This window comes from Benincasa hispida, chromosome 3, assembly GCF_009727055.1.
Source record: "Benincasa hispida cultivar B227 chromosome 3, ASM972705v1, whole genome shotgun sequence".
Taxonomy (NCBI): Eukaryota; Viridiplantae; Streptophyta; class Magnoliopsida; order Cucurbitales; family Cucurbitaceae; genus Benincasa; species Benincasa hispida.
This window is the reverse complement of record NC_052351.1, coordinates 25,090,494-25,106,737: the sequence shown is the minus strand read 5'-3', so window position 1 is coordinate 25,106,737 and position 16,244 is coordinate 25,090,494. Positions and strand designations below refer to the sequence as shown.

General features: G+C 34.8%; 1 protein-coding gene across 1 annotated transcript; it reads right to left on the bottom strand.

The window, feature by feature from the left end:
* Positions 1–5,560: 5,560 nt before the first annotated feature.
* LOC120072555 (FCS-Like Zinc finger 5) lies at positions 5,561–6,739 on the bottom strand. Its single transcript, XM_039024943.1, has 2 exons — positions 6,351–6,739; positions 5,561–6,224 (listed from the first exon to the last, which is right to left on the bottom strand). Exons 1-2 carry the CDS (start codon positions 6,650–6,652, stop codon positions 6,053–6,055), a joined length of 474 nt encoding a protein of 157 aa, XP_038880871.1. The 5' UTR covers positions 6,653–6,739; the 3' UTR covers positions 5,561–6,052.
* Positions 6,740–16,244: the final 9,505 nt, after the last annotated feature.

Genomic DNA, 16,244 nt, shown 5'->3' with positions numbered 1-16,244 from the left:
CATACCTCCATCATTACAACTGTCGGCGTCCAAGTTCTATAAATAGCCCTTGAGACCTTCATTTTGAGACATCCGAGCTTCTGCCTCAAGGAAGAATTTTGTGATCACAGATGAGAGCTTGAAAGAGATTTCTAGTGAGAATTCTTCATCTCCACAAGCCAAACGGGTGACGATCGGAGCATTCGCCGGAGATAGAGCTCGAAAGACACATCTCCACCATTCAACCATGGCACCACCAGCAACCTAGAGTCCTTCATCTCCCTTTTAATCTCTGTATTGTATTACATTTTAGCTTGAGATATTAAGATATTTTGTGATCAATGCAAATCTTACTCCTTCATTACTATCCTCTTCATCCTCTTCATTTCTATCATAATTTTTTTCAGCGTATATTTATCAAAGTCAATCGAATGCTTAATCGTGTTGCCTAGAGATAGGACACATGTAGCAACCCATCGAGAGGTGTGCGTTGTGCGAGTATAGTGAGTTAATCCTCTTTGCTCGGTGAAAGGCTGTAGCAACGCCTGTCTATGGGATGTTGCATTACTTGTCTATAAGTTAAATTACCGCGTCTAACTACCTGAGAAGGTAAGGGATGGAACGCACTAAGCAAGGTTCGTATTGTTCCTAGAGATAGGCACAATCTTATGCTCGACGGAATCATGCACTATAGAGATATAGTCATGCGGCTGACCACCTAGAGGTGTGATGCGTTAGTGCAACGAGCTGGGATTACTCGAGCAATTTAAAATAGTAAACGTTACTAAGCATTAATAGTTGTTGTGTATCTACCTATTCTCATTGCAATTCTTCTATTGCTTAATCTGTTTAGTTAGGAGTATGATTAGTGTGTAAAACATTTAAACCTTCTTCGCTTTATTTTTATTCTTATTCATCGCCTCAAATGCATCACTTCACAAATATTATTGAGTGACAAGTCCCCGTGTTCGACCTCGGATTATCCGAGAAACTTGCGTTTGTGTTATACTTGGCACAAGCGTAAGAAAACTTGTGATAGAAACGTGCGATTATTGCATGCTAAGATTAACGCATCATCATTTCGGCGCATGACCTTAGACGCATGAGAGCAAGCGCATAAGCCATGTCTAATGCATGATTTAATGTACAACCCCATTCATCCTTAAAAATAAAACAAAACAAAACACATCTATAAATTAATCCCAACACCCTAACATCTCCCCAAACATGTGTTTGACATGAATTCTAAAACTCTAGTGAAGAACAACCAATCAGTTGCTGAGCAGGCTGAAGTTAGTAACAAGCACATTCTAGTAACATAATTGGTGATCTTGAAGAAGAGGTGACACCCAAAAAGAAAGATAAAGTTAACTAACTGGAGATGATCAATAATATTTTCTTCACATTCTTTGTTGAACCAATAAATATCAAAGAAGCTATTGAAGATGAATGTTGGGTCAATACTATGCAAGAAGAGCCTGGGCACTTTGTGTGAAATAATGTTTTGACTTTTGTTCCCATGCCAGAATCTGTTAATGTGATTGGCACAAAGTGGATATTAAAAAACAAGTCTGATGAGTATGGCCATGTCACTAGAAATAAAGCCAGATTAATGGCTTAAGGGTATACCCGATAGAAAAATGGTGAGATATAAAGAAAATGCTAAAAAGAAGATGCATGTTGAAGAATATGTTCCTCCGACTATAACAAACAAATATGGAATCCGTGTGCGTGGTCTTCTTGCCACAAAGAAAGAAATTGGAGTTCCTCATTTTTCGACAAAAAGAAGACGTTATGGAGCCAGTCAGTTTGTTGAAATGAAAGGAAAAGAAAAAGTGCGCACTTCATATCTCACATTGACTGGTATTATTGGTTCAGGAGTTGAAATTTTTCTGGAAAAAGAAAAATCCACCTTTAATGATTCTTCGAGTCACTGCATGAGTTTATTACTTTACTTATAAACCCTAAAGATAATAACAAACAATATTTCTTTTTGTCTAAGGGTTTCATAGTGAGTGATGATAATCTTACATCTGTTTCTAGCAATATGGAGTTTGCTTTACCTTATTCTAGTACGATTAATGAAGAGAATGTTATTGTTCCTGGTTCTTCTGTGTTAGAAAAGGGGAGTTTGCTTGTAACTGAAGAGAATGTTGTTGTTCCTGTTTCTTCTGAGTTGGAAAAGGGGAGTTTGCTTGTAGCTGATGAGAATGTTGTATATGATTTCGTTGACAAAGTAGATTTTGAAACAATTGCTTCTTTATCCATACTGCCTGTAATTAGTCCTTCTAAAAATACTGCTGAGAATGTTAATCTTGATGTTTCTCCTAAAACCGTGCAACCTGGTGAAGAGATTGCCAATGCTTCTCTTGAAATAAACACCATGACTGACCAAGAAAACATAAATAATGAGGTTGTATATGACCCCTTAGCTACAAAAAACTATGAGAATTTATAGGATGTCATATTTTCTGATGTTGACCTTGGTCCGAGTGAACGGACACTTGAAATTTCCCCTGCCCATGCTTCTAATGAAGACATCAATGTTGATACTCCTCTTGCTGAGCTACATTTAAAAAGAACTGATGATGTTGGTGCTGGTGTGACTACTGGTGTTGTTGCTGATGATGAAGCTGTTGCTGGATCAGATATTGATGTTTTACATGAGTATTCGGAAAATGATTATGAAAAGTCACCTTCTGAGGAAGATTCTAATTGGGGTTTATGGAGTAGCTTTGACAATGAGGACTCTGGTAATGTCCATGTCACTTATGCAACAACTAAAGGCAAGGGAAAACAGGCTACTGGGTATAATATACCTCATGTTCCCTTAGATAGAGTATTATTTCATATCGAGGAGAATGCTAGTTTGTGAAAATATGTTATGAAAAGAAACATTGTCGATGAAAAAGAGTTGTATAAGCACCTTCAGAAATGTTTAGACCTTATGGAATCGTTACTTGATGTTGGACTAGAAAGAACTGTGTAGAGTTTTGAACTCTATTACCCTCAACTGGTTCGAGAATTTGTTGTGAACTTGACCTTTAATTTTGTTAATCCAACCAGCTTTGATTTTCAGAAAGTCAATATCAAACATCATTCTTTTGTTATATCTCTTACATTATCAATCGGTTTCCTCACAGAAATGTGCCAAAGAATGTTATTGAAGAACACCCATTTTAAGGGACCTTATGTTTGAATTAATAGAGGGTGCTCAGTCTTCATGGGCAAAAAAGAGACAGCTTCCCACACTAGTGTTCAGTGTCAAATATGCCCTCCTTCACAAGATAGGCATATTGAATTGGTGTTCTTCTTCGCACAAGTTTGGCCTCTCAGCCTCTCTTGCTACATTGATCTATCAGATTAGAACTAAGTCTCAATTCAACTATGGTGCATTTGTATTGAATTAAATTTAGCGGCATATTAGGTCTAAAGCCCTTTGTTTGCCCATTTGTTACCAGAGGTTAATTTGTGGGATTCTCCTTTCTCAGAAACCTAATCTGGTCGCACCTATTGAACCCACTTGCTCACCACCTAGTCATTTTATCATACATCCCAAGCTCCTGCAAGGACATTATGTTCCTAATATAGATACTACCACCACGGCCTCTCATGTTGATGGCCTCAGTTGAGCTTTCATTGAATCTTCTTTTGGTAGTAGTGTTCTACAAGTGTTATATAATGAGTCTCGCGGCATTGAGACCTTGATGTAGAGTTTAAAGTTGATGGGATGTTGCAGGTCATGGGGGTTGTATTGTCTAGGTCTGGAGGGACTTCTTATTCATAGAGGCGTGCTTTTTTTTTTTTTTTTCAGCCAAAAAGGGGGAGACTTGGTGTTATATTGGCGGTGTATTGATTTGATTTGAAGGGAGCTTGTTGAGTCTACTCTTAGTTTTGTTGGTTTTGGTGATTGTTTTGGTTGATTGGGTATTTGTTGTTGTTTGGTTTTGTGATTGGTTGACAAATTGACTTTGTTTATTTGTTTTCTGTTGTAAAGTCTTCTACTCTTCCAGTTGTTATTAATGATGTTTCAACTCTATTTGGTGACATTTATTTTTTTTGTTGGTTGGTTGTTAAATATTATGTCTTAAAAACTTAGCCAAAGAGGGAGCTTGTTGAAGATTTGCTGATTATCTTTATATTATTCCTAAGGTAGTTTCTGGGGATTTTCACAGTTGTCTCAAATAAAGTCTTAACATCTGCTCTAGACAAGTCGTATTTCCTGCAGAATATTTTCTTTCCTAATCTAGAATTTATATACAAAATATTTTAATTTCCTGATATAGGAAATCTCAGCAGAAGTATATTGATCGATATTTTTATTTTCTATGGTGGATCTTATTTTGACAAAAATGAAAAGAAAAAAAATCTGAAAATTCTTGCCTTATTTGGCATCGCTTTTAAAAATAGAATTCTAAGCCTCATCTAGGGTTGTCGCCTTCGTTATATTAGAAAGACGTTTTCTGTTCTGTAGCTGAACTGTGCAACATTGTGTTTTTTCTATTTGTTCACTATATTCCACTGTGCAAGTTTTTCATCCGTTGAGTGCAACACATTGAAGATAATCATGGTCTTAGGGGGAGCTTGAGTCATCACTATCGAGAAGAGATTTTCACGGTTTTAGGGGGAGCCTAAGTAATTGCTACGAAGGAGTTCTCGATCTTAGAGGGATCCTAAAATTCATTAGTGAAGAGAGTTCGCTGACTTGAAGAAAAGATAACAACGTTGAGAGGAGTCTCACACACCGTCGAAAGCCAAAATATTCAACATTAATATTATCAAACTTAGGGAGAGTCTAACTGCATTTGAGAGGGAGTCTCACATCTAGAGGAAGCCTAAGTGATCAGGGAGTTGAGCTTTATGTGAATCATTTTAGTAGTTGTGCATTACATATAAGTACTATGTTGTAAATTGTTTAACTCATTAATATTAGTAGATTATCTTTTTTCGGACACATTGCCTCCAAAACATAGGTGGGTTTTACTTATCTAGGTTACTAACTCTTGTGTGTCTTTATCTGCTTACTTGTAATTCGAGTGACGAGTTAACCTAATGTTTTTTCAATGTTTTAAGGTTACATAAATTCACATTAATAATTAAAAACGTAGGAAAGTTGAAAACACGTTCCACGTGACCAAAAATAGGCATTATTTTCCCAACTATACATACGAACAAAACAATCATATTTCTTTCAAAATTATATTTCTTTCCAATGACATGCTACTTTATTTAATAACTACTTAATTTCTTATTTTTAGCTTTTAAAAATCAAACTTCTAAGTCAAGTCTTGAAAAAGTAAAAGAAAACAATTTAAAAAAAAAAATCGACTAAAATTTGGAACGTTTGTAAAATTTAAAATTAAAATATTTAAAACGAAATTATTGTCAAACATACAGAAATAGTTTATATATATATACGGGCAGAGACGTCACATGCATTTATCTTTTTAATTTTCGTTTAAAATAAAGCCAGGACTATGCATCACTAATTCACTAGTGTGGCCTATGTTATGTAAGAGGGTTAGAAAATAATGATAAGATTAACTCGTTTTACGAATATTCATCTTTTTATAACCAATAATAAAGAAAAAACAATCTTATTTTCATTTTGTTTTTGTTTTTTTTAGGTCCTGTAGCTATTTAGAACATAGAACTCCACTTGTTCAAATCATGAAATTACAATATCTCTAATTTAAAAGTCTACATCAAATAATACTTCCGCCCACAGCATGTTTCCATTTTTCCTTTTCCTTTTTCTTTTTCTTTCTTTCTTTTTTTTTTTTTTGGATTTTCTAAATATTCCATTTGTACAAGATACCAAAATATGCCCATCATATAGTAATCTCAACTCCAACAACCAGACAACTGGCAAGTGAACAATCCCGCCCCAGGCGGAATCGGAGTCGGTGTTGGAGGTGGTGGAGGAATTATATTAATATTATCTATATTAATATATCTTAAACCTCCCTAGTTCTACTACAATATATATATATATATATATATATATATATATATATTATATATATATACTTGTAATTGATTTCCAACTGTTTCTCCACTCTAATAATTAAAATTAGCGTCCTCCGCCGTCTGGTTCCTTCTTCCTCGACCCCCTTCCTCCCACCGTCGTCGATGCCATCGCCGCCGCTTGCCGTTCCTCTTTCTTCTTCCCTCCGTACTCTTTTCGCTCATCTTCTTTTATTTGCTTCTCTCTACACTCCGAACTGCAAAACGCCGTGTCCCCTCTGCACGTACACGTCACATCCCCAAATAAGATATATATATTACAAATTCTGATTTTCTTAAAATATAGAGACTAAATTTGCAATTTATCAAAAAAAAAAAGAAAAGAAAAAGAAATCGAGGAGTACCTGTACATGTAGATGTCACGGCCAGCAGCGAGGCGACGTTTGCAGAGACCGCACGTACGGAGGAAGTGATCGGTAGGTGGCTGAGCGAGGTCACGTGCGGGCTGATTTCTTAAATTTCTAGGAGAAACCAAGGCAGAGTAATTAATGGTGGTGGTATTATGAGGAACCGCCATCGGGTGGTGCAGATCGTGGGGGTTCTGATCGGACAGTTCTTCAAATTCCACGTCGGGAATATCCCCCCTGATTCCGGTCATACTGGTGGTTCTTTTGATCGGAAGGCGAGGGCGCTTCCCAAGCAGCATCTTCACCGGAAATTTGAAGGGGGAAGAAGATGAGGGGTGGGGGGAGAGAGTGGGAAGTTGGACTACTCTGAGAGACTACGCAATTGGGCAAATATATTGAAGTATTTGAGTGGAGAGAGAAAGAGAGAATCATGATCATAAATGTTGATTACTGAGAGCGAATCTTGGCCGTTGCTTGCGGGCACCACGTACAAAGAGATCCCACGTCACGCTTTTTTAGTTCTTCTTTTTCTCCAATAACTGTAAAGTAAAATTGTTGTTATATTTCAATTATTTGACGTTTACGGAAAAGGATGTAAAGTGGGTTTTGTGGTCTAATTCATTTTCATTACACCCATGCTTAATTAATGAGACATCCATACACAGACTGCTTTATGTTAATTAATGTTATTAATATTAATCAGGTGCAAATCTTGTGCCATTTATCGTCATTCATTTCCCACATCAATCCCCCCCATCCTTAAATTTTCTTCTCATTCATTTGCGTGCCTATTTTAGATATTTATTTATGTATGGAATCTTGATTTGTTTATATAATGCTAAAAATGGTACAAACAAATCATTAAAAAAGCATGAGATGTAAATAAATATCCTTTATTCTTGAGAAGCAAGAAATGGTACGTGAAAGTAAAATTGTATTAGATATTCTATGATTCTCTCCATAGACCGCATGTGCTAGGATTAATGAAATTTTAGAAAATCTAGAGTTGGATTTTATAAGGTGTATATGAAATTAAAAAGAAAAAAGAAAAAAAAAAGATGGGATTTGTTTTGTATTATATTAGATTAAAAGAGAAATAATGAATGGGGTAGTGGAAGAAGGATTAGGCAATGAGAGGGAAACATCATAATGAGAGAAATGAAATGGAAAATAAAAATAAAATAAAATAATATATATATATAAAGGGATAGACAAAAACGTCATATTCCCACTTACTAATACTAAAGAGACAATGGGACAGCAATGGCACATCCCCATCTTTTCCTTCGCCCTCTTTTAGCCATTGCTTGCCTTTCCATTCCTTCATTCATCCCATTCTTTTTCCTTTCTTCTATCACATCTACCCCTTCTCACTAAACCCACTTTCCCAACACATTTTATTATTATTATTATTATCATTTATTTGGAAAAAGGAAAAAAGAAAAAAGAAAAAAGAAAAAAGAAATTCCTTTTACTGCACAAGGCCATGCACTGGAAATATTTCTTAAATTCTCCACTTTGAATGGAAGGAAATAAGGACACAGCAACCTTACCTTTTTTAGTCTCGTATTTTTCTACGCTTTTGTTGCCTAAAAACACACTACAAAACATATATCCATCTTAACTAAATCTCCTATTTACAAACAACACTCCTTTTTTTAAAATTTTTCCTTACTTTATTTTCTTTAATCATGCAAATTCAAATGCGTTCATTATTTCCCACCGCTCCTTTTTCTTCAAAAACATAAACCAATTCTGGGCATATTATGCCATTTAAACAAGGACCACAACTTGTCGTTTTGATTTGAAACGACAATTCCATGACTCATCATCTAAATTCCATATACGCTACCCAAGAGAGATTTATACGGTCAATAGTGCCAACGGAGATTAATTACCAATTACATCAATCTTATATTATAATTCCTAAAAGTGGAAACGAAAGGAATGACGACGACATAAAATAGACGAATCAAGGTTTTGAAATTTTATTTTATTTTTTAATGAATTTAATTTGGACCCATGACACACATCGACACATCACCCTTACTAAAATATCAAGAAGATTTCCACGTGCCAATTGTTGATTCCGCCGAAGATAAGATTTTCCTTTTCATTACAAACTTTATAAGACGATAGATTTTCATAGAGGATTGCATCACAATCACCGATGATATCAGTTATCACTAACCTATTCTTTTAATCTCCTGTTGGACAATGCACACCACCGAAGTTGCAATTACTTTACTCTTCCGTTCAAATAATTTAATGCTCTGCCATTAATTATTTAAGTTTAACCTAACACCATCCACAATCCATCAATACTTTCGATTTTACTTCATTGTAAAAATATTTCATATTTTATTCATATAGTTAATATTCTCGAACTCCATAATTTTATTGTAATAATAAAAATCAATGTGTAATTAGCTCAAAAGTTAGCACAAAATATATACAAGTGGATTGTAATATAAAAGTGGTACAAGAGAAAATGATATTATAACAATTGCTTTGTTCTCCTATGTCCAGGTACCTGTCCCGTGTCCCCATTCCAAGCCTCGGACTAGACATCGGTGGTTTTTTATTTTTATTATTATTATTTTTTTTTTAATTAACCTCGTTCAAAATTGATCTCTAAACTGGTATATTTTTAAACACAAATTTTAAAGTTTAGAAATTAGTCTTCTAATTTATTTTGTAATTATTTAATTTTATAAAAAGTAATAAAAATAGTAATAAATAATAATGGCCCTCATGTTTTTCATACCAACTCAAAAGTAGAGGAAGGGAGAGTGACGATAGCAGAAAAAAAGTTCAAGAAATAGTTACTTTTAAGGAAAAATTACATTTTTTTAATTGTTGTGGTTAGTCTTTAAGTTTTCAAATTATATATATTTAGTTCCCAAATTTTTAAAAGTAGATTTAAAATTGGTACTAAGTATTTTCTTTATTATTTTAAATAATTATATGACATTTTAAATTAAAAAAGTAAAATTATTCCTATTAGATATAAAACTGATTAGTTAGATATCAGTTATACCATTATGTTATTGAAGTTTCTATTATGCCCTTTATGATCCTTTTACATTATTATATGATGTATAAATATATCTTCATCGAGGAATTAAAAGCATCGAGTTCAATTCTACTATAATCGAGTATGAACAAATATGATCAAGTATGATCAAGCATGATTGAGTATAAACGATCAAGTATGTTCAAGCGTGATCGAGTATGATCGAGTAATTCTTTTTTCAAGATTTTATCTTCTACAATTTTAATATGGTATCAGAAGTTTTTTAAAATCTCACTTCTTCATCTTCTTCCCTCACGCGCCAAAATAATGAATCCTAATCCTATATTCAACGATCCTCCTCCACTGCCACCACCACCATTGACTGATATTTCGATCAACTTTCAGCCTAATATTCCAACCTATTCTACTTAATCAACTGATTCTTCAAACTCTCACCAAGACCCATATACAACTTCTCACAACAATCCCTATATTCTTCATCACAATGACACTTCAAACCTTGTTCTTGTAATTGAACCTCTCACAGACAGCAACTATGGAACCTGGAGCCGCTCGATGATTCTTCACTATCAATTCGCAACAAACTAGGATTTATTGACGGATCAATTTCTCAACCTACAGGTGATTTACTTCCTCTATGGATTCAAAACAACAATGTTGTAATCGCAATTGATTTTAAATTCTGTATCAAAAGGAATCTCATCAAGTATTCTCTTCACCAACTCTGTTCAAGAAATATGGCTTGATCTTTAAGATCGGTTTCGGAAAAGAAATGGACCCCATCTTTTTCAATTGAAACATGGATTATCTACTCTAAAACAAGATAAGAATCAGTCACAATGTATTTTTCCAAGATTAAAAGTCTACAGGATGAATACATATCATATCGTCCAGGATGCACATGTGGAAAATGTACCCGTGGTGGTATTAGATCAATCAAAGAATTCATTCAGTTTGAATACCTTTTGTGTTTTCTGATGGGGTTAAATGATAATTACAGTCATGCTCGGTCTCAAATCCTTCTCATGGATCCTCCTCCAACAATCAATAAAACCTAACCATCCATCTTTTGCTCTTACATTAGTTGTTCAAAAGCATGATAACAATTCACATTCACAGTCACATCCAAATCACACCGAAAATTCTTCATTTAAATAGAACAAGAACAAACCTATGTGTACCTATTGCCATATCTTAGGACACGCAATTGATAAATGTATTAACTCCATGGTTATCCCCCTGATTATAAACAAAGAAGTAGAACAAATATTCAAGTTCACAAAGTTCCTAATACTATTCCACCTGCTACAAATCATGCCACTAAAACCATTCCAGCATCATCTGGATCTAACACCAGCCTCAATAATGAAACACTTACTCAATGTCACGACATACTTAAAATGTTTCAATCGAAATTAGTTGTTGTTAAGGTTGACAATGATGCTATTACTCATGTAGTAGGTACATGTTCTTCCAATATTTCTTTTGGTGAATGGATTATTGACTCAGGTGCACATATGTTTTCAAAAACATGTATTTGCTAAATTGATGTCATTTGTGAAGGATCTCATATCTAAAAGTCCCATGAGTGTGTTCGGATCGCTCCGATCTCACTGTGACCGAAATACAACAATATACATTCAACACATACAGTTATGCAAATAAATCTAATTAACAGCATGCTACGAACAACAAATTAACGAAAGAACAGAGTTTCATACCAGTTGAAGACAATCTTCACACTTCGGAACGTAGCGAAAATCCTCCACGAGATCTACCAAAGCCCAGCGAAAACGTGGACTGTAGCAGTACGAACAACACGAACTCACGACCGCAACGGGGACGACACTACCACTAAAGAGCCTCGGGTATTCTCGGAGTGAAAACCCAAAGGGTGGGCTTTGGTGAATTTGGTAGAGGAAAGAGGAAACACAAATCGTGTAGGTGATTAGCAAGTGGGAGGGAAAACAACGCTATCGCATAGCAGAAGTGCTTATCGTTTAGGAAAAGGTATACGATTGTTTAGTTAAATCGCCATACTATCCAATCGTTTAGAGAAGCTATCTGATCGTGTAGGCGTGAGTGTGTGATCGTTTAGATGCATGAAGGACGATCGTTTAGGCAGAGAAGAGCTATCGTATAGTCTCTCGAACGATTGTTTTCTTTCACCAACGCGCGCTTCCGAAAACTTTTTGGGCGAATGATGGACAATGCAAAAATGAAAACTATTTTCATTTTAACTCGTCAGTTATAATAACCGATGCTATCCACTAACCCACGTCTGAACGTGAAATTTGGCATAATTATCTTATAATTAACCAATTAATTAATTAATATATATAATCATATTATATTTTTATCCTATAGTTTGATATCACATATCTATTATAGTATTTTCTCCTCTGCTTGATATAAATAATATTTATATCTAATTTCCTTATCTCATACATTTAGCCAATTATATCATATATAATTAACTAGTCAAATTATATCATATATAATCGAACTTCCTCTTGTCAATTTGAACATTTCAAATTAACCCAAATACTAGTTCTCGACTTTATCCAAGCTACCCAATGGACCTAATGGACCTGTGGCTCAAAGCTCCAACAGTACGTGAATAGCTGACTAAACTTTTTAGCCACGAGATCCACCATCCGTTAACTGTCAAGTATTCCACTAAAGACCAACAGTTGAACTCTTCTTACCACAGATATATTTCAGTGTCCATTGGATATAACCAATCATGAGTACGACGACCCTTCACAGATGCTCGTAAGTACAGTTGGGCCAAATTACCGTTATGCCCTTATAGTTACATCTCACTTTTTAAGTACCACTGATTCCTCTAATGAACAATACAACATAGTTCTACTATGTGTGAACACCTCTCGGGCCAAGAGAAGGTGTGTGGCGCCACATCGTTCAAGCCCCGAAATCAGCCCTTAAGGGAACTATCTATCTACTTACCTTTGCTTCGGGGAAGGAGTGAATTCCATCTTGTGTAGCTGAGTTCCCAGCTCCAAAATCAGACGAATCCCCAAAGTGGAAGATTTGAGTTGGCGACCTGGCCACTCACACCCATGCAAATCAAATGACCACCCTCAATGGCAGGAGTTCCCAACTCACTCAGGATTGAGGTCATGTTATCTATGGTCATCCTAGTAAAGTGAAGTGTCTATCATGAATGGTGTTATATAACGAGACGTTAACACTTTATGGTCAGGTCTTATACAAACTCTTTGTATAAGACGCCCCCGCTTGCATGTCCCCAACACGAATGATCAGGATCAGACCATCTGTGACAAGTCACAACACTTGTGACTATTCTATAAAGCGGGCCGCATCTGTAGCGCTACCAGGATAAGGTTCCCTCTTATATCCATATACTACAGACCATTTTGGTTATCTCTAAAGACATGATCCACTTGTATGTCACCACATACATGTTTGAGTCATATACAGATAACCAGGGATTTTATGTTTATTGGTTTGTGGTAAAGTAAATAAAACAAGTAACTGGGGAAAAATACAAGATGTGAAGTAAATATCATATATTAACAACACAAACGTTCGAACAAACTGTTTACAAACTACAGGACACAAGACTTTAAGGCATCAACCCCAACAATTTGCTAGTTCTGTTCTTTTACCTAACAATACACAAATTCTGGTTCATCATGCTGGTTCAGTTGTCCTCTTTGGATCAATTACTCTCCATCATGTGCTCTTTGTACTAGAATTTCAGTATAATGTACTATCTATTGGTGCTCTTATGTCTGATAATACCATATCTATACAATTCTTAAATGAGTGTTGTGATATTTAGGCAAGATCCACTTTGAGGACGATTGGCAGGGGTAGATTACGTGATGGATTGTACCTCCTAAAGAAGCCATATGAAGCTGTTGATCCTGCGCAGGCATTTTCTGTTATGAATGTTGTCTCACATACTTCAACAGAAATATGGCATTCTAGGCTTGGACATCCTTCTATCACTCGTTTATCAGCTTTAAGAACATACTATCACTTGATTCTTCTTCATTGCATAAGTCACATCCATGTGAAATATGTCCTTTAGCCAAACAAAATAGATTATTATTTGAATCTAATAATCACAAAGCATCTACTATTTTTTATACTATACATGTTGATATTTGGGGCCCTGTTGCCACATATTCATATTCAGGTTATAAATACTTTCTTACTTTGGTTGATGACCATAATAAATATATTTGGGTATTTTTTATGAAGAATAAATTTGGTGTAATTCGTATCATTCCAAAATTTTGTGCATATATAGAAACTCAATACAACAAGAAAATCAAAGTTTTTCGTTCTGATAATGCCCCAAAATTGTCCTTTACTGAATTTTTCTTCAAAAAAGTGTTATACACCAATTTTCCTATGTGGGAAGGCCAGAACAAAACTCTGTTGTTGAAAGAAAAACACCAACATATCATGAATGTTGCTAGAGCTCTATTTTTTCAATCTCGAGGCCCTATAAAATTTTGGAGGGAATGCATTTTAACATCTATATTTCTCATCAATCAAACACCTTCACCTCTACTAAATTGGAAAACTCCATATGAGATTTTATATGGCAAAGTAGCAGACTATTCTCTTCTCAAAACATTTGGATGGGTCTATGGGACATGCCATGTCTAGACTAGGACAAGTGATAGATTTGTACTGGGCGAGTGTTATATCCTAGTTTATTATTTGTGTACTTTGTATTTTGACTATATTGTACTAGCTTAGATCAAGTGAGAGATTGTTGGGGTTGATGCCCTAAATCTCGTTGGGTCTTATAGTTTATAAATGTATTGAACGAACCCATTGTCTATTTAATAAAGTATATGATATTTTATTTCATATTTTTTGTTACATTAACCACAAACCAATAAACAAACATCCAAGGCAAGATCCACCCGTATGTTTCTACATACATGTTTAAGTGATAACCTAAATGGTTTGTAGTAGATGGATAAGGTTGGATACCTTATCCTGGTGATACTACGAGTATGGCCCGCTTTATAGGTGTTACAATTGTTGTAAAGTGCCATAAATGATCTGATCCTGATCATTCATGTATAGACATGTGAGCGGGGATATTCTATACAAAGGAGTTTGTATAAGACTGGACCATGAAATGTTTAGTCTCATTATATAACATCGTTCATAATATAACATGATCTGAATCCTTAGTGAGTTGTGAACTCGGTTGTCCTTTGATTTGTATGGGTGAGAGTAGCCAGATCACTGACTCAACAAGCCTACCATTTTGGGGATTCGTCTGATTGAGGAGCTGGGAACACAACTACACAAGAAGGAATTCACTCTTTCCCCGAGGTCAGAGTAGATAAATTACTCCCTTAAGGGTTGATTCCAAGACTTGAACAATGTGGTGTCATACCCTCTCTTGGCCCGAGAGGGGTTTAGTCATAGTTGGACTATGATCTATTGTTCATTAGAGGGATTAGTGATACTTAAGGAGTTAGATGTAACTTCAAGGGCAAAACATTAATTTTGGCCTACTGTACTTACGAACAATTTGTGAAGGGTCATCATATTGTTGATTGATTATATCCAATGGACACAAAAATATATTTGTAGTGCGAAGAGTGTAGCTGTCAATCTTTCGTGAAATGGCCGACAGTTAACGGATGGTGAATAATTTAATAAAAGAGTTTGATTTAATTATTATGTATAGTTGGAGCTTCAAACTACAGGTCCATGAGGTCCCCTTGATAGCTCAAAATGATTAAATGAGAATAAATTTTTGGATTAATTTGAATTGTTCAAATTAATAGAGAGATTTAATTATATATGATATAATTAAGTTATTTTAATTATATGTGATATATTATTATAATGTATTTGATACATAATAGATTAACTGAGAGTAAATAAATATTTGAATAAGATTCAAATATTATTAATATTATTTGGATTCATAATTGTTAATTTTAATATAAATGTGATTTTTATTAATGTCATATAAGAGAGAAAAAACTATAGGTTATATTGTATGTGATACAATATTAAATCTATAGGTTATATCTTAATATTTGATATAACATATATTTTAAATATATATATATATATTAAATATCATTTTTATTTTAAAATGACTCCCTCTCCTTCTTTTCTCCCCACCCACGTAAGTGGGTGGTTGTGGTATTTGGTTTTTGAAAGATAGGAGAGTGAGTCTTCTACTTCCAAAATCTTATCATCGAATAGGATACATTGGAAAACATCAAAAGAGTTCCATGTGCGAGTTTGAGTTGTTGATGAATAATTTTGAACCTTCCTCCTTACTATTAAAATTCTCTCATTCCAAAATAGCCAGAGCCCACCACTCTTGGGTTCTCTACTTGAGAATACCAAGGAAGCTTTTGTGGTAGTGTTCGTGCTCTTAATTGAAGTTTTCTTGAAGAGAGTCTTCAAGACGTTCGTGTGCTGTTCGAAGGATTTCTTGAAGAAAAGTCTTCAAATGTAAGGTTTCTAAAACTTTTTTAATAGCATGCTGTAATTTGTATAAATGCATATTTAGTTCTTTATTTACTGTAAAATTTACATTCAATGAGAAATGGATTTGGGAGGATCTATCTTCCGCTCACGGTTCCCTTCAATTTGGGATCTTTCATGTCTGGTATGAAGGCTTACAAATTGTTTGATATTGAAAACAATAAATTTTTTACATCTCGAGATGTAGTCTTCTATGAGTCAGTTTTCCCTTTTCATAAAGTCATTCCTATAGATGAACAACCCTCTTTTCTTTAGAGTATTGTACTTCCCAAGTCAGTAGACATCGACATCTCAACCCAACCTATACATCATCCACCACTCAA